Source organism: Sapajus apella, unplaced genomic scaffold, assembly GCF_009761245.1.
Source record: "Sapajus apella isolate SASKATOON/1434 unplaced genomic scaffold, GSC_monkey_1.0 scaffold97, whole genome shotgun sequence".
In the NCBI taxonomy this organism is placed as follows: Eukaryota; Metazoa; Chordata; class Mammalia; order Primates; family Cebidae; genus Sapajus; species Sapajus apella.
The window spans coordinates 3,540,873-3,565,146 of NW_022437037.1; the positions used below are offsets into that span (position 1 = coordinate 3,540,873).

Here is a 24,274-nt window from a genome sequence, read left to right on the forward strand (position 1 = left end):
ATCCCAGCTACTTGGGAGTCTGAGGCAGGAGAATCACTTGAACCTGGGAGACAGAGGTTGTAGTGAGCTGAGATCGTGCCACTGCACTCCAGCCTGGGAGACCAAGGACTGAGACTCTGTCTCCGAAATAAAAGTGTGTGGTTTAGGAATTGTCAATTATATCTCAATAAAGCTGTTAAAATTGTACTACAGCTGGGCGCGGTGGCTCAAGCCTGTAATCCCAGCACTTTGGGAGGCCGAGGCGGGTGGATCACGAGGTCAAGAGATCGAGACCATCCTGGTCAACATGGTGAAACCCCGTCTCTACTAAAAATACAAAAAAAAAATTAGCTGGGCATGGTGGCGCGTGCCTGTAATCCCAGCTACTCAGGAGGCTGAGGCAGGAGAATTGCCTGAACCCAGGAGACGGAGGTTGCGGTGAGCCGAGATCGCGCCATTGCACTCCAGCCTGGGTAACATGAGTGAAACTCCGTCTCAAAAAAAAAAAAAAAAAAAAAAAAATTGTACTACAATAAAACCATTGGGGGAAACTGGGTAAAGAGCACAAATAACCTCCCTGTACTATCGTGGTAACTTCCTGTGCAGTTATAATGACCCCAAAATAAAGATTTTTAAAAGGTTTTTATTTATTTATTTATTTATTTTATTGCATTTTAGGTTTTGGGGTACATGTGAAGAACATGCAAGATTGTTGCATAGGTACACACGTGGCAGGTTTTTATTTATTTTTATTTATTTTTTATTTTGAGACAGAGTCTTGCTCTGTTACTCGGGCTGGAGTGCAGTGGCACGATCTCAGCTCACTGCAACCTCCACCTCCCAGCTTCAAGTGATTCTCCTGCCTCAGCCTCCCAAGTAGCTGGGACCACCACGCCCGGCTAATTTTTTTTTTTTTTTTTTTTTTTTTTAGTAGAGACGGGGGTTTCACCATACTGGACAGGCTGGTCTTGAGCTTCTGACCTCGTGATCCGCCTACCTTGGCCTCCCAAAGTGCTGGGATTACAGGCGTGAGCCACCGCAACCCACCTCAAGGTTTTTAAAAATAAGCACATAAGGCCAGTCTTGGTTCAGGAGTTCGAGACCAGCCTGGCCAATATGGGGAGACCCTGTCTCTACAAAAACACAAAAATTAGCTGGGTGTGGTGGTGCGCACCTGTAATCCCAGCTACTCGAGAGGTTGAGAGAGGAGAATCACTTGAACCCGGGAGACGGAGGTTGCAGTGAGCTGAGATCATGCCACTGCACTCCAGCCTAGGCAACAGAGTGAGACTCTGCCTCCAAAAAAAAAGCATACATATTTATTTAAAAAATTGTATACATACTTGTCAAATTGCTTTGTGAAAGGTTGTATCAGTTTAACTCTTTTCATTTATTTTTGAGACAGGGTCTCACTCTGTCACCCAGACTGCAGTGCAGTAGTGGGCCTGAAATTCCTGTGCTCAAGCGATCCTCCCGTCTCAGTCTCTCAAACAGCTGGGACTACAGTCATGTGCCACTTATACTTAGCTAATATTTATATTTTTTTGTCAAAAAGGGAATCCCGAGTAGCTGGGATTACAGGCGCCTGCCACCGTTCCCAGCTAATTTTTGTATTTTTGGTAGAGACGGGGTTTCACCATGTTGGCCAGACTGGTCTCGAACTCCTGATCTCAAATGATCTGCCCGCCTCAGCCTCCCAAAGTGCTGGGATTACAGGCATGAGCCACCACTGACTGCCTAGCCTATTTTTCTTAAGATATCATTTGTGTTTTTTTCTGTCTTCCTAACATTTTAAAAGGTTGGCTGGTATTCTTTTCATCAAAAAAAAAAAAAAAAAATTTCGGCCTGGCACGGTGGTTCCTGCGGGTCCCGGCTATACAGGCCTCGAGGACTCAGCAGAAACCAAGACAAGCTGGGGGCCTGAACAGTTGAGCGGGGGACGCCGACACTCCTGTAACAATCATGCAGTAGTTAATTACGGGGAGGGGAGCGTGCAGGGAAGACAGGGTGACAGGTATGCTGCGTTAAGTAGACACCGAGTGCAGGCACACACAGTCTGCGCAGTCACCACGGGTTCTCACATTTGGCCTGCAGGGTTCGCGGTAGGGGGGCGGGGCGTAGTGTTCCCAGCCCGCGGCTACCACGCCCACCCCAACGGTTGCCCCGCCCACCCCAGCCCGCCGCGGCCGCCCAGAGCAGGTGGAAGCTAAGAGGCTAGGGAAGGCACGTGACCGGCGGGGCGGGTAGGGTCGGGGCCGGCGGGGCGGAACGCAGAGGCCTGTGGCTGTGTTTCCCGCCGGAGGCTTTTGCCCAGAGCCCCGCGTCCCAGGGGGGCGGTGGCGGCGGCGCAAGCGGCAGAGGCGCAGGCGGCGGAGGCGGCTGGGGGTCCGGAAGTCAACACCATGTCGAGTCTGCACAAGAGCCGGTAAGGGGCCAAGGGACCAGGGTGCCTCTTGTGCCAGAAGGGGGAAGCGCGCGGTGTGGCCAGGAATTGGCAGAACCCCCCCGGCAAAGGGTCTCCGGCGTCCACCTAACCTCATTGCCTGTGGGCTGCAGGAAGGACCGAGCGGCGGCCCCTCTCCTGCCCCTGGTGTCACTCCTGCCTCCCTCACCCTGGACCCCTGGCTTCCCCCTTCCCCTGAGTCTTCCTTATCCAGACCCCCATGCCCCGCCCCCGTCCCTTTTCCCCTTTTTAACCTCCTGCTCCAGTACTCTCTTCAAGTACACTCTGTCCCCCGTGCCTTTTTCTTACCAGGATTGCTAGAGAACTTGCATTTTCCAGTCTGTCCCCTCCCCTAGGCCAGATCCTGCAGCATTGGCTGAATTTTGCTCACTCTTCAGTTTTCCTCCAGGTCGTGTTTTTTAAACCCTTTGTCCTTTGCTTCTGGCAGGCCCAGATGTCTTGTAATGGTTATATTTGTGACCATGGAGAGCTGTGTTCACCTTGCACTGGTCCATTGTCTGCAGATCAAATTACTCTTGGTTCTTGAGGTCCAAGGAGTTCAGATGGTGGCTGTGCTGTGGACCTGGCCTGGCTGGCAGGAAGTGCCCAGTAAATGTCAGCTCACTAAATAGTAGAATGTTGGAATGTGTCAAATTTTATGGTCCTCATTTGGGAACTTCTAGACGAATATCTTTCAAGTTTCTTCTCTGGCATTCAGTGTTTCTGGGTGTAGAGGAAGAAGTGAAATATGGTTCTGTTGTTCCCCAAAGCGTTTTGGTGAGGACCTTGACTAAGCTGTGTGATTTTTATGTCCTAAAGGGGAGAGAGGCACAGGTTGGAAACCGGTGGTCTGAGGGAGCTGAGGGCTGTGGATCTCACTGGGCAGATATAAGCCGAGCTTCATGTGCCTTCCTATCTCCTCTTCTAGAATTGCAGATTTCCAGGATGTCCTGAAGGAGCCATCAATTGCATTGGAAAAGCTGCGGGAACTCAGCTTTAGTGGTAAGAGGCCGTTCTGTATTTTCAAGGTTTCCCTAGAGCAGCCCTGTGGCTAGGGGGAGGTGCCCAAAGCCACACCTGGTCAGCTCTGGGGCCCAGCTGCTGGGGGCTGGGGCCATGGAAGGAAATTGCATGTAGAATCTTGGGGCCTTCTCCAGATTCTGTAGAGCTGAACAAGCCACTGCCTTGAGCTTGGAGGGGTTTCCCAGAGGGGCGGTGGCCACACCTAGCTTGCCTTGCCCTTAGGTCTTCCACAGGAGGTGTCAGATTCCTGAGAGTAGACAGGACTCAAGACTGGAGAATGGAGCATGAGAGTGGGGGTGGGAGGGTGAGGGGTGAACCTTTGGAGCCCAGGACCGTCTTTCCTTATTCCTTAGCCAGCTTCCTGTGTTGGGGAGTTTGGTTAACTGCAGGTGGTTCCTGGTTCTCTCCCTGGCTTGGGGTCTAAGCTGATTAAAGCAGCAGTAAACTTTGGTTAGTGGTGAAATGTTAACCTTGGGACACTGAATTTAAGGAGCTGATTCTTAGCAGTGTTAGACTTTGCTCCAACCAGCACAGAGGTAACTCTCTTTTTTCAAAAATGTCCCAAAGTGTTCTGTGTAGCTTCTTGACACTTTTTTGCCCCTGTAAATTTGCCAGCAAGAACTTCTGGCTAGGCGTGTTGGCTCACACCTGTAATACCAGCACTTTGGGAGGCTGAGGCATGTAGATCACCTGAGGTCAGGAGTTTGAGAACAGCCTGGCCAACATGGTGAAACCCAGTCCCTACGAAAAATTCAAAAATGTAGCTAGGCATGGTGGCACTCGCCTGTAATCCCAGCTACTTGGGAGGCCAAGGTAGGAGAATCATTGGAACCAGGAAGGCGGAGGTTGCAGTGAACAGAGATCAGGCCACTGCAATCCAGCCTGGGCAACAGAGCAAGACTGTCTCAAAACAAAAACAAACAAAAAAAATGAATTAGCATCCAGTCTAGGCCAGGCCTGGTGGCTCACACCTGTAATCCTAGCACTGTGGGAGACCAAGATGGCCAGATCACCTGAGGTCAGGAGTTCAAGCTGAGCCTGGCCAACATGGTGAAACCTCATCTCTGCTAAAAATACAAAAATTAGCTGGGCGTAGTGGCCTGGTGCATGCCTGTAATCCCAGATACCTGGGAGGCTGAGGCAGTAGAATCACTGAAACCCAGAGACAGAGGCTGCAGTGAGCCGAGATTACGCCATTGCACTCCAGCCTGGGTGACAGAGTGAGACTCTGTCTCAAAAACAAAACAAAAACTATCCAGTTTAGTACTCTTTCTGTGGTAAATGATTCTTGAGGAAGTACTTTTTGCCCACTCTACTTCTCGCCAGCTGGCTCCACGGTGAAGGGCTGGGGGTTCTGGGACCCTGGCCTGGGGCGTGACCTTTGCCTGCTGTGTCCACAGGCATCCCCTGTGAGGGCGGACTGCGGTGCCTCTGCTGGAAGGTGGGTGTGCCTGGGGTGGGGCTTCTGCTCTGCTGAGAGTCTCTGGGTTTTCCCGCATGGGCTACCCCCACCCCGGCCCCTTTCTGTTCTACACCTTTCCTTGCTTGTCTGAGGGAGCTTTTCTGGGAATTTCTGGATTTTCTGTTCCTTTTGGTGTCCTCTCTGGGATCCCCTTGGGGATGGGACACTTTGTAATGCCAACAATGAAGGCCTCTGCTTCTTGGTCCATGAAGTACAGCAAAAGTTATGCTTGCTGGGACAAAGGAAAGGCTGTGCTTTGCCCAAAGCTCCTAGCTCCGGTGGCCCTGGAGGCCCAGCGTCTTGGTTTCCAGCCCTTTTGAGCACAGGGTCTGATGATCATGTGGAAGAGTCTGTGTGAGGAAAAGCAGTGGGGAGGAAGGGGGAGGCCACCCCTAGCTCATGCTGGCATTCCTGGGTTTCAGCCCATCTTGTCTTTCTTGGGACTTTATGAGATGTTTTTCTTGAGGCCTGTCAGCCCCACTTAAAGTCCAGCGTTGGTGCAGGAGGGTCACCAGAGCTTTGCCTGTCTCCCTCTGTTCAGATTCTCTTGAACTACCTTCCCTTGGAGAGAGCCTCATGGACCTCTATCCTGGCTAAGCAGAGGTGAGACCCCCGTGAAAGGGCGGTGACAAGAGGGCCCTTGCATCTGACGTAGCCCATGCTGCTGGGGCCGTCCTGCCTCCTGCGGCTGCTGCTCTGGTCTGGGCTTCCTGAGCAGGACTGTCAGGATTCATCCTTCTTGCTTGTCTCCTGCAGGGAGCTGTATGCCCAGTTCCTGAGGGAAATGATCATCCAGCCTGGCATTGCCAAGGCCAACATGGGTGTGTCCAGGGAGGATGTGACTTTTGAGGACCATGTGAGTAGGGGTTGGCAGCAGAGACCTGGGATACAGAATGTGGAGGGGTTGTCGCCTTGGAGCAGGCAAGGTCCCCTGTGTGCCAGGGGAGAGGTGCATCAGGTGTCGGTCCCCTCTGGAACTCCCAGTTCCTCCTTTCTGCCTTAGGTCACTAAGCTTGGGGGGCCCTGGGCTCAGTAAGACAAATGATAGCCAGCATCCAGGGAGCGTTGTGGGGGCAGCCCTGCGTCAGGTGCTCTGAGGTCATGGTCTCTTTCAACCCTCATCCCTGTTCCTTGAAGAAATTTGGAGCAGGGCAGGAAGGAGGCTAGGCTGCCCTCTGTGGCTGCAAGGAAGCCTTATTCTCTCCTCAAATGCTGAGCTCCTTCCTGGGCTTCACAGCGTGGGAGAAAGAAATGGATGGGCCCCAGGCCCAGACTCAGAGATAGGAATTGATGACTCAGAACATTGACGAATGAGAGCTGAAGAAACCTAATGATAGAACATTCATTCATTCAGCAAGCAAACATTTGCTGAGCACCTGTTATATGCAAAGTTCTCAAGCTAGAGCAATGGATGGAAAAGGATCAGAGTCCCTGCCCAGCAGGGATGTACTCAGAGCAGGCTGCCTGGCTGGGCTCCTGGCTGTGGAGTTTCAACGGGACTCAGGAGGCTGTGGGAAGGCCTGTGCTGGCTCCTCTGAATAGCTTGCAGGTGGTATCAGGGCCACACCTCAGTGTGTGGTGGGATTGTTGCAGAAGACCACTGCTCAGGTCTCCAGGATAGCATCCAGCCCCGGGGCCTACCTGGGCCTTGGACCAAGCATCTTCATTTCTCTCCACAGCCACTCAACCCCAACCCTGACAGTCGGTGGAACACGTACTTCAAGGACAATGAGGTGCTACTGCAGATCGACAAAGATGTCCGGTAGGCAGGGCGCCTGGGGCTGGGAGCTGGTTCATGGGACTTCTGGGGGTTTCTGCAGCTCTGTCTTTTCCTTTGGCAGGCTGGGCCCACGGGTGGGTATTGGCAGAGCTGCTGGTGAATTGTCCCAGAGGTTGGGCCCAGGCCCTATTGATGATAGGCTGAGAATGAGGCTGGCGAGGGAGAGTCTGTGCTTGCATGTGCCTGGTGGTCCTTAGCTGTAGTTTCATTTGTACCCCAGGCACATATGGATTCATCTGACATTTATTCAACAAGTATTGATCCCCTCCTGTATGCCAGGCTTAGCACTAAGCTAAGCACTGAGTAGACTGGTATGTTCCTTCTCCTTAAGAATCTGAGAACATAGAAGGGAAGATGGCAAGGCAGACATTCAGCCCATTAGATCTTAGCGCATGGCGTTCGTGGTAAATACTCTTGAAGGAAAAGGTGAGGGGGTTTGGGGAAACCTCAGCTGAGAAGCAGTGATTCAGCTTCTGAATCAGAAGGGGAAGAGTGCAGCAAAGGCCGCACTGGTCAGGGAAGTGCCCTTGGCAAGGCCCAGAGCTCACAGAGCTTGCCGCATTTGAGGAACAATGCCAAGGCTAGGGTGGGAGATAGGGGCCGGACCTGGGACTTGATTCTAAGAGCATGAAGCAGCCATGCAAAGGTTTTGAGCAAAGGAGTGACAAGATCAGATACACAGGTTTTAAAACTGAGCTGCAATGTGTGCCTGCTTTCCACTTGGTAAAGAAATGTGGAGATGCTGGCTCTGTGGCCCTGTCGGGCTGGGAAATCTGGCAGTGTGCAGGGCTAGGTGAAGGAACTAGGAGGCAAGCCTTGTCCACAGGTTGGTGGAGTGGCCAAGGGCTTGGGTTTTGGAGTTCATTTACCTGGTTTTCCGTTCCACCTTTACCAGTTGTTAGCTGTGTGACCTTGGGCAAGTGACTCACACCCTCTGATCATTACTCGCTTTATCTGTGAAGTAGGAGTAATGTGGTTCAGGGTAAGGTCACAGAACGGGCTGGGTCTCCACAGATACATGGGACTGTTGTGCTGGTCTCAGCACATGCAGAACACGTAGAACGATCAGATCTCCATCACAGAAAGGTCCTGGGAACTTATCCTGTTCCTTTTACCACAGCCTGCCTGGCACCCCTGGTGCTTGGCCACACAGGACAAGCCGGCACTTTGTCCCACACAGTGACCCTTCAGAATCTCCAACAGGCAGCTCTCAGGTGCCCAAGTCAGTTTGCACCAGCACAGGTGCCCCTCCATTCAGCTCCTTCTCAAGGAATGGCCGAGTGCCTGTCAGGAGGGTTTTAGGAGTGAGCAGGATGGAAACAGTCTCTGCCCTCCAAGAGCTTCCAGTGTCAGTCAGGGGACATATATCAAACCTGGACACAGATATGTGATTGCAAATACTGTCATTGCTGTGAAGGAGAGAAAAACTGTGCTTTTAGAAAATTAGAGGGAGGCCTTGTTTTCCTTTGGGGGTATCAAGGAAAGCCTTTCCAGGGAGGGGGCTCAGCATGAGATGTGAAAAAGGAGGCGACGGCAGGGAGGCAGCGAGCTGAGTAGAGTCTGCTGGGCTGCGACAAAGCACACAAGAGTGCCCTGTGGCAGGGGAAGAAGGAGGCGCGTGCAGGGTAGAGTTGGGAGCAGGGTCCTTCTCGCCGTTGACACCCTGGGTGTTGCTCCTTGGCCCAGGCTCATCTTCAGGTGGCCCCAGGTAGCCCCTGCACAGGGCAACTTAGGCTGCAGGAGAAAGCGGAGATTGCCTCTTGTGCCCTCCGGCTGGGGTTGGTGCAGCATTTACCCCCACAAGGTCTTCTGATGGCTGTGTTCAAATCAAGAGCCACGCCGTGACCTGGGGAAATAGGTTTTTTTTGTTTGTTTGTTTAGTTTTGAGTACAGTGGTGTGATCTCGGCTCACTGCAATGTCTGCCTTCCGGGTTGAAACCATTCTCCTGTCTCAGCCTCCCTAGTAGCTGGGATTACAGGCATGTGCCACGACATCTAATTTTTGTATTTTTTAGTAGAGACGGGGTTTCACAAGTTGCCCAGGCTGGTCTCGAACTCCTGACCTCAAATGATCCACCTGCCTCAGCCTTCCAAAGTGCTAGGATTACAGGCATAAGCCGCCATGCCTGGCCAGGTTCTGTTTTACATTAATAGTGATGGTTCGCTTGTCCTTTGGTGCTTCTAGAGGCAGGTTTGCAATATGCTAAGTATAAGAGGTCTGAATAATGTCCATGTACTGCAATAGATACATTTTTAAAACTTGATAACATTTTAGATACTATCTCTCCCAACTTGTTTTCCCTCTCTGTCTTTTTTTTTTTTTCTCATTCTGTCTTGAACATCTTTCCAGGTCAGCTGTATAATATTCTTTTGTACAGTGTGTACTTTATGGAACCAAACCTCTTTTGCTTCTACAAACCACACTGTGTTTGTGCATGTTAGATAATTTTTTTTCTTTTTTTTTTTGAAGTAGGGTCTTGCTCTGTTGCCCAGGCTGGACTGGAGTACGTCGGCTGGATCTCAGCTCACTATAGCCTTGAACTCCCAGGCTCGAGTGATCCTTCCACCTCAGCCTCCCGAGTAGCCAGGACTGCAGGCACATGCCACCACACCCAGCAAATTTTTTCTAGAGATGGGGTCTCCTTATGTTGCCCAGGCTGGTCTTGAACTCCTGGGCTCAAGTGATCTTCCTGCCTTAGCCTCCCAAAGTGCTGGTATTACAATCGTGAGCCACTGTGCCTGGCCTAGATAAATATTTTTACATGGAAGGATGTTTGGAGTTTAAAAGAGGAGTTAGGTTGTATGACCATAAAGATACTTTTTTAAAAAAAGTATGTATCTATTTGCAAATATGCATAAAATGTGGGTATGTATACATACATATACAGTGACTACTACTTTTTTTTTTTTTTTTGAGACGGAGTTTTGCTCTTGTTGCCCAGTCCGGAGTACAATGGTGTGATCTCAGTTCACCGCAACCTCCGCCTCCTGGGCTCAAGCGATTCTCCTGCCTCAGTCTGCTGAGTAGCTGGGATTACAGGCATGTGCCACCATGCCCAGCTAATTTTGTATTTTTAGTAGAGACGGGATTTCTCCATGTTGGTCAGGCTGGTCTTGAACTCCCAACCTCAGGTGATCCACCCACCTTGGCCTCCCAAAGTGTTGGGATTTTGGGTATGAGCCACTGTGCCCAGCCAATTTTTGTATTATTTAATAGAGACGGGGTTTACCATGTTGGCTGGGCTGGTCTCGAACTCCTGATGTCAGGTGATTCAAAATATTGTAATTAAAAACAAACGATGCAGCCAGGTGCCGTGGCTCACACCTGTGATCCCAGCACTTTGTGGGGCTAAGGCAGGTTGATCACAAGATCAGGAGATCAGGACCATTGTGGCCACCATGATGAAACCTCGTCTCTACTAAAAATAAAAAAATTAGCTGGGCGTGCCGACACATGCCTATAATCACACCTATTTGGGAGGCTGAGGCAGGAGAATCGCTTAAACCATAGGTTGACAGATGAAATATCTGTCGTAGGTTGCAGTGAGCCAAGATTGTGCTACTGTACTCCAGCAGCCCGGTGACAGAGTGAGACTCAGTCTCAAAAAAAAAAAAAAAAAAAAAAAAAATGCTTTTGGGGATTCTTGGGGTCTCTTGGCAGCAGGGTGCTGATGGAATGGCCAAAACCTCCACCCTGAGTAACATGATTCTTTCCTATTTCCTCTTGACAGGAGGTTGTGCCCAGACATTTCCTTCTTCCAGAGGGCCACTGAGTACCCTTGTCTCCTCATCCTGGACCCCCAGAATGAGTTTGAAACCCTTCGTAAGCGAGTGGAACAGACAACACTGAAATCTCAGACAGTGGCCCGGAACCGGAGTGGGGTCACAAATGTGAGCACCAACCTGGGGTCCCCAGGACTCCTCCAATAGTCTTTTATTTCGTTTTTCTCTTAAACTCCTGGCCGCAAGGCGTGGGCCCATGACCATCTGCCTGACAGTTACCCAGAGCAACCCTGATGCTGCCAGATCCTGGGGTGCTCTCTGAAAGTTGGGTGGCAGCGAATTGCTGTGTCCAGTTGGGTGTAATGGCTGCTGGGGAGGGCTCTGCATCCCAGTGGGTAAATGAGCCAGGCTTCTAGTCTTACAGTGGGGATGGCTCTGAGAAAGTCACTACAAAGTGAGAAAGTGTGACAGGGCTGGGTGCGGTGGCTCATGCTGTAATCCCAGCACTTTGGGAGGCTGAGGCAAAAGGATTACTTGAGCCCAGGAGTTCAAGACCAGCCTGGGCAATGTGGTGAAACCCTATCTCTACAAAAAATACAAAAATCAGCTGGGCATGATGGCATGTGCCTGTAATATCAGCTACTCCGGAGGCTGAGGCAGGAGAATCACTTGAACCTGGGAGACAGGTTGCAGTGAGCCAAGGTCGTGCCACTGGGTGACAGAGTGATACTCTGTCTCAAAAAAAAAAAAAAAAAAAAAAAATTGGCGGGGCATGGTGGCTCACGTTTACAATCCCAGCACTTTGGAGGGCCAAGGGGGGCAGATTACCTGAGGTCAGGAGTTCAAGACCAGCCTGGCCAACATGGCGAAACCTCATCTCTACTAAAAATACAAAATTAGCTGGGTGTGGTGGCGGGCGCCTGTCATCCCAGCTACTCAGGAGGCTGAGACAGGAAAATCACTTGAACCCGGGAGACAGAGGTTGCAGTGAGTCCAGATCACACCACTGCACTCCACCCTGGGCAACAGAGCAAGACCCTGTCACCCTGTCTCAAAAACAAAAAACAAGAAGAGGGCATTCCAGGTGGAGAGGAGGGCGTATGCTAAAGTCCTCAGCGGGAGAGAATGTGGTGTGTTCTTGGTCGGGAAGGCCATGGTGGCTAGAAGCAGAGAGTGAGGGAAGAGGTTGGTGCTGGTGAGGCCATGTGGGGCCTTTGTCCTGAGGGGCGGGGAGATACCTTTATAGCAACGTAAGCACGGCAGCGATGTGATTCATATCTGCTGGTGTCAGCGTTAGTCACTGTGGAGATACAGGAGTGGCAGTAGAGAGGCTACCTGGGAGGCCACTGCAGTTGTCTAGGCAAGAGGTGGTGGGGGCAGGGATGCAGCAGGGCTGGATCTTAGAGACTCAGGGTGGAACTGATAGGACCCCCAACCTTTTTTTTTTTTTTTTTTTTTTGAGACAGAGCGAACTCAGCTCACTGCAACCTCCGCCTCCCAGGTTCAAGGAATTCTCCTGCTTCAGCCTCCCAAGTAGCTGGGACTACAGGTGCATACCATCATGCCCAGCTAATTTTGTATTTTTAGTAGAGACGGTTTCACCATGATTGTCAGGATGGTCTCGATCTCTTAACCTTATGATGCACTTTTGGGCCTCCCAAAGTGCTGGGATTACAGGTGTGAGCCACTGCGCCTGGCCAGGATCCCCCAACTTTTAATAGATTGCTGTCACTCCGCAAAGCTGCTTGTAGTCAAACAAGTTTATTACCTTATTCCTTAATTTACGCCCCTACTTCGGTACCTGGAATAGTGGCTTGTTCGCCTAAACTTTTCACTGTCCTCCATCAATGGAAAAACCTTTCTGTGTAGCCTCCAACAAGCTAGGGCAGATCCTACTGCAGAAGTTTTTCTCACCCTGGGGAATGACTTTGTTTGTTTGTTTGTTTGTTTTATCTTTTGTTTTTTAAAGACGGGGTTTCACCATGTTGGCCAGGCTGATCTTGAACTCCTGACCTTGTGATCTGCCCGCCTTGGCCTCCCAAAGTGCTGGGATTATAGGCATGAGTCACTGCACCCGGCTCGTTTTATTTTTTTAAAGAGAGACAGAGTCTTGCTGTGTCACCCAGTCTGGTCTTGAACTCCTGAGCTCAAGCGATCCTCCTACCTGGCCCTCCCAGAGTGCTGGGATAACAGGCATGAGCTACCACACCCAGCTAAGAATGACTTTGAAGCTCCGACAGGGTGGCAGGGGCAGATATAACCGATCCCAGGGTTGCATGTGCCTGTGAGGGTTTGGTGTCCGGCAGAACTGCTGTGCAGTGCAGATTGTGTGGCTACATAACCATGTGGCTGGCTTTGTGGGCAGCATTCTTGGCTGTTGATTTCCTGGCTGAAGGGCTTGGTGGGGACTGGCTCCTGTCATTCCTTTCACTGTGGTAACTGGGTGTAAGGAGCACTGTTACCTAGTTTAACGTTTGGTCCTGGTAGCAGAGAACCCACCAGAAACTTTATCCCTAAGCCCCTGGGTTTATGGCTGGGCAGTATGAGTTAAAGTTGACCGTCCGTGTGACTCTGGACAAGTCATACCAGGCCCACATCCTGGCCTTTGTTTCCTTGACCATAAACTGGGATAATCATTTCTGCCCTGCCTGAGTTGCCAAGAGGATGAAATGAGGTCCTGGCTGTGCAGATTCTTAGAAAGCAGGAAGCCCTGGGCAACCTCGGGAGGCAGCCTTGCCTCAAGTCCTGGCCCTTAGTTTTGGGAGTCAGCCAGTTCAGGTTCAAGTCCTAAAGCCACCACCTAATGGTAGACATTTAAGGAGTGGCTCGACATTTCTGAGCCTCAGTTTCCTCAGATTTGGAGAGAATATTTTAGATCGTTGTGGATTAAATGGAGGAATACTTGTACAGCACTGTCGGCTACATAGAAAGCTCTTGGTACATGTTACTGATGTGTGATTCTGTGTGAACATGCGTGCATGTGTATGTATACATGTGTACGCACATGTTATGGGAGAGAGAGTTTAATGTCTCCAGGAGCCTATGCTTCCAGGGTGGCCTCATCCACTGTCACTGCCTGGGTTCTCTCATACGGGTCACTCACCTGTGGAGCTTCTGACTGAGCAGGTCTCGGGCAGGGCCCAGGCACTTGAATCTTTACAAAGTTCCCAAGGGATCCTGACAGGCAGCTGGAGTCTTCATCAAGGATTGTTCTCTCTTTAACTTCCAACTTTTTATTTTTTTTTTGAGATAGTCTTACTCTGTCGCCTAGGCTAGAGTACAGTGGCACAATCTTGATTCTCTACAACCTCTGCCTCCTGGGGTCAAGCACTTCTCATGCCTTAGCCTCCTGAGTATTAGCCGGGATCATAGGCGTGTGCCACCAGGCCTGGCTAATTTTTGTATTTTTAGTAGAGATTTTTGGCCAGGCTGGTCTCGAACTCCTGACCTCAAGTGATCCGCCCACCTCAGTTTTCCAAAGTGCTGGAATTACAGGTGTGAGCCACTTTGCCTGGCCTCCAGCCTTTCTTATGAACATATTCAAACATTCAGAAAAGTTGAAAGAAGAGTACACTGTGTAACTATCTGCATACTTTACATCTAAATGTTACAATTACTAACATTTTTCACATTGCCTTATTTGTGTGTATTATATAGAGAGAGTAAGTTGCTGATGTCTGACCTTTCACCACCAACTACTTCAGCAGGATCTCCTGAGAATAAGGGCATTCTCACCGGGCATGGTGGCTCACACCTGTAATCCCAGCACTTTGGGAGGCTGAAGTGGGCGGATTACCTGAGGTCAGGATTTCGAGACCAGCCTGACTAACATGGTGAAACCCCATCTCTACTAAAAATACCCAAGATAAAAAAAATCCGGGCTTGGTGGTGAGCACCTGTAATATCAGGTGCTCGGGAGGCTAAGGCAGGAGAACTGCTTCAGCCCGGGAGCCAGAGGTTGTAGTGAGCCGAGATTGTGCCACTGCACTCCAACCTGGTCGACAGAGCAAGACTTCATTGGGGGTGGGGTAGGGGGGATTATTGGCCAGTTGTCTGCAGTTATCTGTTTCTTTACATATTTAAGGTTTTTGTTTTAAATTGAAGTGTAACTTACGTGCAGTTATGTATACGATTAGTTATTTTTTTTTCTTGTGTGTGTACCTGTGTAAATGCCAGTCAGTCATGATACAGAACATTTCCACATCCAGAAAGTTCCTGGATGCCCCTTCTTAGGTAGTACTCCTCACTGTTCTGACTTTATTTTATTTTATTTTATTTTTTATTTTTTTTTTTGAGACAGAGTTTCACTCTTGTTACCCAGGCTGGAGTGTAATGGCGCGATCTCGGCTCACCGCAACCTCCGCCTCCCGGGTTCAGACAATTCTCCTGCCTCAACCTCCTCAGTAGCTGGGATTACAGGCACGCGCCACCATACCCAGTTAATGTTTTGTATTTTTAGTAGAGACGGGGTTTCACCATGTTGACCAGGATGGTTGTCGATCTCTTGACCTCGTGATCCACCCGCCTCTGCCTCCCAAAGTGCTGGGATTACAGGCTTGAGCCACCGCGCCTGGCCTACTGTTCTGACTTTAATCACCATAAGTTAGGTTTTAGGATGGTTGTCTTGTAGAATGTTCCATGTTCTAGGTTTTGTCTCCTTGTTTACTTATGGTGGCGTTTGACTTGTTCCTCTGGCTGGCATATGTCCCATATGCTAGATCGGGCTGGGTTTAACAGTAAACATTTACATTTCTGGCAAGAACACATTTTCTTCCTTCACATTGTCCTGTGTGTGTGTGTGTGTGTGTGTGTGTGTGTGTGTGCGCGCGCGCGCGCGTGAGAGAGAGAGACAGTGTCTTTTTTTTTTTGTTTTTTTTTTTTAAATAGATGGGGTTTCACCATGTTGGTCAGGCTGGTCTTGAACTCCTGACCTCAGGTGATCTGCCCGCCTTGGCCTCCAAAGTGCTTGGATTACAGGCGTGAGCCACCACGCCTGGCCGTGACAGTATCTTGCTGTCACCCAGGTTGGAGTGCAGTGGTGTGATCATAGCTCACTGTAGCCTCAGCCTCCTGGGCTCAAGTGATCCTCTTGCTCTCGCCTCCCAAGTAGCCGGGACCACGGGTGCTTGCCATCACACTCGGCTAATATTTGAATTTTTTGTAGAGATGAATCTCCCTATGTTGTCCAGGCTGGTCTCAAACTCTAAGGCTCAAGTGATCCTCCTGCCTTGGCCTCCCAAAGTGCTGTGATTACAGGCATGAGCTATTGTGGCTGGCCCGTGTTGTCTCTTTCTTTTTTTTTTTCCTTTTGAGACAGAGTCTTGCTCTGTCGTCCAGGCTGGAGTGCAGTGGCACAATCTTGGCTCACTGCAACCTCCGCCTCCAGGATTCAAGCGATTCTTCTGCCTAAGCCTCCCAAGTAGCTGGGATTACAGGTGCCTGCCCCTGTGCCCGGCTGATTTTTGTATTTTTAGTAGAAATGGGTTTCACCATGTTGGATAGGCTGGTCTCGAACTCCTGACCTTGTGATCCACCTGCTTCAGCCTCCCAAAGTGCTGGGATTATAGGTGTAAACCACAGTACCCAGCCTCTTTTTTTTTTTTTCCCCTTGAGACAGGGTCTTGCTCTGTTACCCAGGCTGGAATGCAATGGTGTCATCATGGCTCACTGCAGCCATGACCACCTGGGTTCAACTGATCCTCCCACCTCAGCTTCCCAAAGCGCTGGGATTGCAGGCATGAGCCACCGAACCCTGCCCACATTGTCCTTCTTGACTAGCTCCTCCTCTTCTCCCCTAGATGAGCTCCCCACACAAGAACTCTGCGCCATCATCCCTAAATGAGTATGAGGTGCTGCCCAATGGCTGTGAGGCCCACTGGGAGGTGGTGGAGCGAATCCTTTTCATCTATGCCAAGCTCAACCCTGGCATCGCTTACGTGCAAGGCATGAATGAGATCGTGGGGCCCCTCTACTACACCTTCGCCACCGACCCCAACAGCGAGTGGAAAGGTAAGAAGGCTTTTGGTGCCCACATCCCTTGTTGCTGGCCCGTGTCAGGCCGTGCAGCTCACTTTCCCTCTTGGGCCTTCATTCTCCTTTTCCCAGATGAGGGGTTGGCCTGGATCGTCTCTGAGATCCTTTGCAACTGTGATCTTCTAGAAAGTTAGATGTTTACTGATCTCTTGATATTTGTAATTTAATTTCTCATAGAGAAGGTGGATATGTAGGAAGCCGAATTAGAAGATGTAAATAATGATTTTCAAATTGTCATCAGGGGAGTGTGTAATAAACTGCTCAGTGAATGTAAGTGTTGCCAGATATGAGAAGAAAGAGGTGATGTCTTTAGCCTGGGGGTGGAGAAGGGTCAAGGACAGAGGAAGGACTGAGCCAGACTTTGAGGATAGGGCAACTGGGCGGGGCAGTTGTCTGGTAGGTGAGAGGTGGGGTGGGCCTGGGGTGCGCCACTTCTGCCCCCATCCTGCGTCTCTCCCCAGAGCATGCTGAAGCAGACACCTTTTTCTGCTTCACCAACCTCATGGCCGAGATCCGGGACAACTTTATCAAGAGCCTGGATGACTCGCAGTGTGGCATCACCTACAAGATGGAGAAGGTGTACTCCACCTTGAAAGAGAAGGACGTGGAGCTCTACCTGAAACTGGTGAGGGCCCCAGGAGCAGCGGGTGGCAGGGACAGGAAGCAGAGAGTTCCTGTGCCATCCCAGCCCAGGGTGAGGTCTGGCTTGAGTCTGGGGATTAAAAGTGGTCGCTGCTGCTAGGGATGCTGACCCATGAGCTAAAGCAGCTGATGGCCAGAGCCTAGCAAGCTGGGAGGGAAGGGGAATGTTGGAATGGCACCCATTGTGTGCCAGGCATAGTGCAGGGCATTTACCATCAACTAAATTGCTTAAGCTCTTAGTAATCTTCTGAGGTAAGTGTTAACTTCATTTTTTAAGATTAATATAATTTAAAAAATTGTACTGGTATTCCGTGTTTATTTCGGAAAACAAAAAGAGAACATTTATTTACACGTAAACAAAAAGTTTCATGAAAAATAAAATATATAAGCATATCTTTTTTTTCTTTCTTTTTTTTTTTTTTTTTTTGTTGTTGTTGAGAAGGACTCCCACTCTGTCAGCTCAGGCTGGAGTGCAGTGGTGCAGTCTTGGCTCACTGCAACCTTTACCTCCCAGGTTCAAGCAATTCTCATGCCTCAGCCTCCCCAGCAGCTGGGATTACAGACACACGTTACCATGCCCAGCTAGTTTTGTATTTTTAGTAGAGATAGGGTTTTTCCATGTTGGCCAGGCTGGTCTTGAATTCCTGACCTCAAGTGATCTGCTCACCTCAGCCTCCCAAAGTGCTGGGATTACAGGCATGAGCCACTGTACCCTGCCAGGAACAAACATATCTTTTTAAACAAATATGGATTGGGTGTGATGGCTCACAGTTGTAATCCTAACAGTTTGGGAGACTGATGCAGGAGGATCGCTTGAGTCCAGAGGTTGAGATATCCTGAGAAACATAGTGAAATCTTGTCTCTACAAAAAAATTTAAAAAGAAATTAGCGCCGGGCGCGGTGGCTCAAGCCTGTAATCCCAGCACTTTGGGAGGCCGAGGCGGGTGGATCACGAGGTCAAGAGATCGAGACCATCCTGGTCAACATGGTGAAACCCCGTCTCTACTAAAACTACAAAAAACTAGCTGGGCATGGTGGTGCGTGCCTGTAATCCCAGCTACTCAGGAGGCTGAGGCAGGAGAATTGCCTGAACCCGGGAGGCGGAGGTTGCGGTGAGCCGAGATCGTGCCATTGCACTCCAGCCTGGGTAACAAGAGCGAACCTCTGTCTCAAAAAAAAAAAAAAAAAAAAAAAAAGAAAGAAATTAGCAGCCAGGCATGAGGCCAAGGCGGGCGGATCATGAGGTCAGGAGTTCGAGACCAGCCTGACCAACATGGAGAAACCCTGTCTCTACTAAAAATACAAAAAAATTAGCCGGGCGTGGTGGTGCACACCTGTAATTCCAGCTACTCAAGAGGCTAAGGCAGGAGAATCACTTGAACCTGGGAGGCTGAGGTTGCGGTAAGCCGAGATCATGCCACTGCTCTCCAGACTAGGCAACAAGAGTGAAACTTCATCTCAAAAATAAAGAAAGAAATTAGCCAGGCATGGTGGCACATGCTTATAGTCTCCTACTCAGGTGGCTGAGGTGGGAGCCCTGGAGGTCAAGGCTGCAGTGAGCCATGATTGTGCCACTGTACTCCAGCCTAGGCAATATAGCGAGACCTCATCTCTTAAAAAAAAAAAAAAATGTTTTTGCTGTTTTATAGCATACTTTTTCAATTAATATTCACTGTGGCTGACCAGAGGGCTCATCTATATTGGGAATAATTGCCTGTGGAATTGTTTGTGGATTAAATGAGTGAGAGGACATATTTAACATGCTAAGCATAGCCCAGGCTTATAGTAAGGGCCCTGTGATGGTCACTCTGCACATCCACATACCCTGTCATCTGCAGAGTGTTTTGAAAGAGTTTGAACCATCCTTTATAAATCTGGAGAGCTTATTATATAAAGGTTTGGGTTTCCACCCTCTTTTACAAAAAGATCTGAGGATGTTGGCTGGCAGGAAACAGCCTCCTGCCTCTTTACCAAGTGAGGCTGTCTGGCAGCCTGGTGCCAGCCATGGTGCTCACACCTGGCGTGCTGGGTCCTGCTGTTCTGAATTCACTTCTGACCCATTGCATGGTGCTGCATGGCCACCAGCCAACATGGAGTCCTGCTCCCCACCCCCACACTCTCTCCTCAGCAAGAGCAAAACATCAAGCCCCAGTTCTTCGCCTTCCGCTGGCTGACACTACTGCTGTCCCAGGAGTTCTTGCTGCCTGATGTCATCCGCATCTGGGACTCCCTCTTCGCTGATGACAACCGCTTTGACTTCCTCCTCCTCGTCTGCTGCGCCATGCTCATGTGAGTGCAGCATGAGCTAGTCCCAGCTCACCTGGCCAGTCCTTGGAGAAGCCAGAGGGGAGGAGGGGGCGGGGCCTGCACTCACAGCATCCCAGGTCCCAGCCCTTTTGCTGCTTGCTCTTCATAGGCTGATCCGGGAGCAGTTGCTGGAAGGGGACTTCACTGTGAACATGCGGCTGCTGCAGGTAATGGAATGGGGGCAGGCCCAGCCACTGTCATGAGGCTGGCACTCGCCAGGCACCCACCCACGCCAGCTGCTGCGATAGGCTGGGCAGGGGCGATGGAGCGTAGCAGGGACCCCTGAGACAGACCTGGTTTGGATCTGGGTTTGAATCCTGGTTCTGCCTCTGACCTGGAATGTTGGGTGGACTTGAGCAAGTGACTTGGCCTCTAAACTGTGTACTTGATGTAGGTGTTCACACCCAGGACACAGCAGGTACCCGAAACATGGCCGTGCTCACCGGTGGCCCTGCTCAGACCCAGGGAAGGAGGGTAGGGTGTAGTGACTAAGAACATGGGCTCACCACGTGCAGTAGCTCATGTCTGTAATTCCAGCACATTGGGAGGCTGAAGTGGGTGGATCACCTGAGGTCAGGAGTTAGAGACCACCCTGACTAACATGGCAAAACCCCGTCTCTACTAAACATACAAAAATTAGCTGGGCATGGTGGCATGCACCTGTAATTCCCAGCTACTCGGAGGCAGGGACAGGAGAAGTGCTTCAACCCAGGAGGCGGAGGTTGTGGTGAGCCGAGATCGCGCCATTGCACTCCAGCCCGGGCGACAGAGCAAGACTCCATCTCAAAAAAATAAGAATTTGGGTTCAAGGGCCTACAGCTTTAGGTCCACAGTTTTGCTCTGCTGTGTTCATCATGTGACCCAAGGCAAGTTACAGCATCTCTGGGTCTCAGCTTCTTCATCAGCACCTGGCCTTACTGTTGTGTGTTTTTTTTTTTTTTTTTTGTGATGGAGTCTTGGTCTGTCGCCCATACTGGAGTGCAATGGTAAAACCTCTGGCAGATTTCCTGGAATAGGCGGTAAAAGAGAAAAGGGGAAAAAAAAAAAAAACCTCTGGCACTGCAACCACTACCTCTTGGCTTCAAGCAATTCTCCTGCCTCAGCCTCCCAAGTAGCTGGGATTACAGGTGTGTAATTACACCACATCCAGCCAATTTTGTTATCTTTAGTAGAGATGGGGTTTTCACCACATTGGTCAGGCCGGTGTGGAACTCCTGACCTCATGTGATCTGCCCACCGTAGCCTCCCAAAGTGCTGGGATTACAGGTGTGAGCCACCGTGCCCGGGCTCCTAGAGTTGGTTTTCTATAACTTCATGGACTAGATCTGGAAAATGGGCAGAATCACCGTAGCCACTCACAGGGCTGTAGAGGACTCCGAGCTGATACACTACCTGGCCCAGTCCCTGGCTGCACATGAAGGAGTTCGGGTTCAGTGGCAGTAGTGGGAGAGCTGAGACAGCAGGGTCTGGTCCTGAGGAAAGGGCCGAGATCCTGGGAGTGGTCGTATTTGGATCGGTTGAGTTGGTGCTGCATGGTGTAGCATCAGCTGCCAGCAGGGGTCTAGGGGTTGGGGAGTGTGGGATGCCTGGTATTCCGCGCTCCTGCCCCTGGGGCTCAGGATCCAGCATGGCGACGGGTCCCAGTGGGGAGGGTGTGGGTGTGGCGGGGGGGAGCTGGCTTCAGAGGCCATTGTTGGCCTTTCCCGTGTCCAGGATTACCCTATCACAGACGTCTGCCAGATCCTGCAGAAGGCAAAGGAGCTCCAAGACTCAAAGTAGCCCAGTGGCAAGAGGCCCATGTTTGGGGAGAGAAGCCACCGAGCCCTGTGCCCTGGCTCACGGGACACACACAAACCCGTGAGAACCCAGCCTGAGGGGAAGCCGCAGGATTGGCCTGAGACCCAGGCTGCACCCGCTGGGGGCACACTGTACTATGCTCCTTCCTCCATCACTATGCCCAGCGCCCCACCTGCCCTGCACCCTGGCCTCTTTGCCTAGGATACTGAGCAGGGCTGGAGATCGGGAAGTTGTCCTTCCTGGGCCAGGGCCGCTTCCGGCACTGGGAGGCTGGCAGGGGCCCCTCCCTGCCTCGGCTCTGCCGCCCCAGCCTTGGTTCCTGCTTCTGGTCTTCTCCTGGGTGCCAGTCAGGGGAGGTATTTGGCCAGTGGGCCAGAAACCGCTTCTGGGTAGGGCGCTTTGGCTGCTCCACAGGGAAGGCGACACCGAAAGCAGAGTCCCGCCGTCTGTCTTACCCACAGGTGTCTGTACTTGGTTGGTGTGGACATGGGCCCGAGTCCCCAGCTGTCTCCTCCCCATGTATGTGAGCGTCTCTCAGTCCTCCAGGTCTCCCGGCCTCCCCTTCTCTGTCTCTACCTCTCTGCCTGTGTCCTTCTGCCTCCTTCCTGCGTGGGGCTGTGTCTTGCTCCATGGTTCCTCTCCATTTTTCTCCCTGTCCTTCTCTGTTGGGGTGCCTTATCCTGAGCCGCCTCCTCTCCCCACATCCCTCTGCTCCCCTGAGCCTGGGAGACAGAATGAGGAGACTGATCCAGCAAGGCCCCTGGAGGTCAAGCCTGGCCTTTGCCTCATGTTCCCATCCCCCAGCCCCAGAATCCCGGGTCCCCTTGACTGGGAGGAGTCCTCCGTGCCTCACTTAGAGGGTTCTGAACTCATTCCCCATGACAGAAATCTTGGAAACCAAATGCTGCTGAGAAAGGACAAAGCTTTGAGCCTCCTGCCCCTGCTTTCTGCCCAGGGAGGGAGAAGGAAGAGGAGCTGCCCACGTTCAGAACCCAGAAGAGTTGTCATTCCCTTGCCTTCCAGATCCCAACCCAGGATGGGGGAAGGTCCCACAAAGTGCAAGTAGGGCCCGAGGAAGCCTCTCTGGGGCCAGGGTAGCTAAGCTCAAAGGCCATGGGTCCTGCCAGTTCCAGGAGGGCCATGTCTGCGCCTCTGTGTGCCCCTCCACCCACTGTGGGCTGAGGGAGGTGCAGGGCCTTCTCTGGCCCCTGCCTGAGCCTTCCCCAGGGCGGGGCATGTGTACCTTGAGCAGGGGCAGCTGGCCACTCCCAGTTCTCACCAAGTCACCTCCCTCCCTGTACAAGGTTTGTGTCCGGAAGCCAGATGCCATAGTGAGGACCCTCGTCCTCCAGACTGGCTGGCGGAGCCAGGCCCCAGCAGCCGTCCTGCCCTCAGAGCCTACTGAGTCTGGTGGGCAGGACTTCTCTCTGCCCTCCCAGGCCCGGCTGTGAGCTACGAACGGCTTCCTCAGGTGGCTCTTCTACCAGGCTTTTCCTTGGATTTCTGCACCTGCCTTTCTGTCTCCTACTCCCCTAAAGCACAGTATTTGGGAGACTATTTATTCAGACTCCTGGCTACGTATTGCACATTGGCAAGTGGCTCTGGGATGAAGGGTGGGTGTGGGAAGGTAGAAAGGAGTTGGAGACAAGATCCTCTTGATTTTCCAAGATCAAAGTCAGCCTCTTCTCCCCGTGCTTCTAGGACCTGCTTGGTTATCGAGGCAGGCTCTGAGTTCTGTACTGTAACTGAGTGTAAGGGTGGGGCGACAGCTGGGCTGACTCCAAGACCTCTACGATGAGGCAGAGACATGCTGCTTCCTGCCGGCCTGGGTCACCCTCTCCCCAGGACTTGTCAGCTGGTGATTCAGCCCCTCCTGCAACCCCTTCACAACCTTGGGCCACTGCCTGGGACCCAGCAGACACTGCCCAGGACTCCTAATGCATTTGTTCCTCTCTGCCCCCACCCTCCCTCCTGGGACCACACTACTTGAATCACCATCTAATTTGCCTTGCTGGCAGAGTTGGGTCAAGTGCCCTCTCCTTGACCTTGAGTGAAGGTCAGGAGCACAGGGACCAGGTCTTGGTTAGGCTGAGCTCCCAGCGGGACATCTGCGGAAAGGACCTGCCCTGACAATGTCCCTTCTCCAGATTCTCGAGCAGATGTCCAGGGGAGGTCCTCACAGAGCCAGAGTGCCTGAGGCTTCCTGCTTGAGAACCTGCCCCCTGGACCTTGGACACTTACAGATTGAGCTGTATGAATTCAGGAGATCTCACTCCAGAGGGTCAGAACGTTTGCTTTTGTTTTTTCATCTGTTTTGTTCTTTGAATCAGTGCTGTTGATGACGAGTTGTTCTCCAATAAATCACATGTTCTTTGCAATGGGCATTGGTGCTGTGATAAGCTGAAACTTTGGCGACCTCAGAGCAGGGGAAAGATGTTTGAAAAGGGATGGAGTCAGAGTCTGTTAGAGTGGCCCTTCTAAGAAAAAGTCCAGGAGATCTTTCTGGGAAGAGCCTGTTAGATTCTTCCAGTTGAGCCTCAGCGGTCTGCAGCTGGGAGAGGAGGGAGGGAGTACTAGGGAAGGAGGTTCTACATACATGATTACATAGCCTGTCACCTTTCAGATTTAAAAAAACTTAGACTGACCCATTATATGTGGAAAAAGCATTTGACAAAATTCAACATCTTTTCCTTTGTTTTTTTCTTTTCCGTTTTTTAATTTTTTTGAGATGGAATCTCGCTCTGTCACCCAGGCTGGAGTTCACCTCCTGGGTTCAAACAGTTCTCCCACCTCAGCCTCCTGAGTAGCTGGGATTACAGGTGTGTGCCAGCACGCCTGGCTAATTTTTGTATTTTTTAGTAGAGATGGGTTTTGCCATGTTGGACAGGCTGGTCTCTAACTCCTGGCCTCCAGTGATGTGTCCGCCTCAGCCTCCCAAAATGCTGGGATTATAGTCATGAGCCACTATGTCCAGCCACCAATTATTTTTTAGATTAAGAAAATTTGCCAGGTGTGGTGGCTCATGCCTGTAATTCCAGCACTTTGGGAGGCCAAGGTGGGCTGATCACGAGGTAAAGAGATGGAG

The 24,274-nt window shown here is 51.1% G+C and overlaps 1 protein-coding gene across 4 annotated transcripts; it reads left to right on the forward strand.

Moving 5' to 3' along the window:
• Positions 1–2,241: 2,241 nt before the first annotated feature.
• On the forward strand, positions 2,242–23,573 carry TBC1D13 (TBC1 domain family member 13). 4 transcript variants are annotated; one of them, XR_004262399.1, is made up of 13 exons: positions 2,242–2,404; positions 3,351–3,424; positions 4,846–4,886; positions 5,449–5,510; positions 5,664–5,763; positions 6,587–6,669; positions 10,419–10,578; positions 16,209–16,419; positions 16,905–17,068; positions 19,214–19,374; positions 19,502–19,559; positions 21,106–21,249; positions 23,337–23,573. XR_004262399.1 is itself a non-coding variant. In XM_032257496.1 (12 exons), exons 1-12 carry the CDS (start codon positions 2,382–2,384, stop codon positions 21,169–21,171), a joined length of 1,203 nt encoding a protein of 400 aa, XP_032113387.1. In that variant the 5' UTR covers positions 2,242–2,381; the 3' UTR covers positions 21,172–23,573. The 4 variants fall into 4 exon arrangements, 3 of the variants coding, with proteins under 3 accessions (XP_032113387.1, XP_032113389.1, XP_032113388.1); XM_032257496.1 differs by having other exon boundaries at positions 21,106–23,573; XM_032257497.1 differs by lacking the exon at positions 4,846–4,886 and having other exon boundaries at positions 2,286–2,404; positions 21,106–23,573.
• The last annotated feature ends 701 nt before the right edge of the window (positions 23,574–24,274 follow it).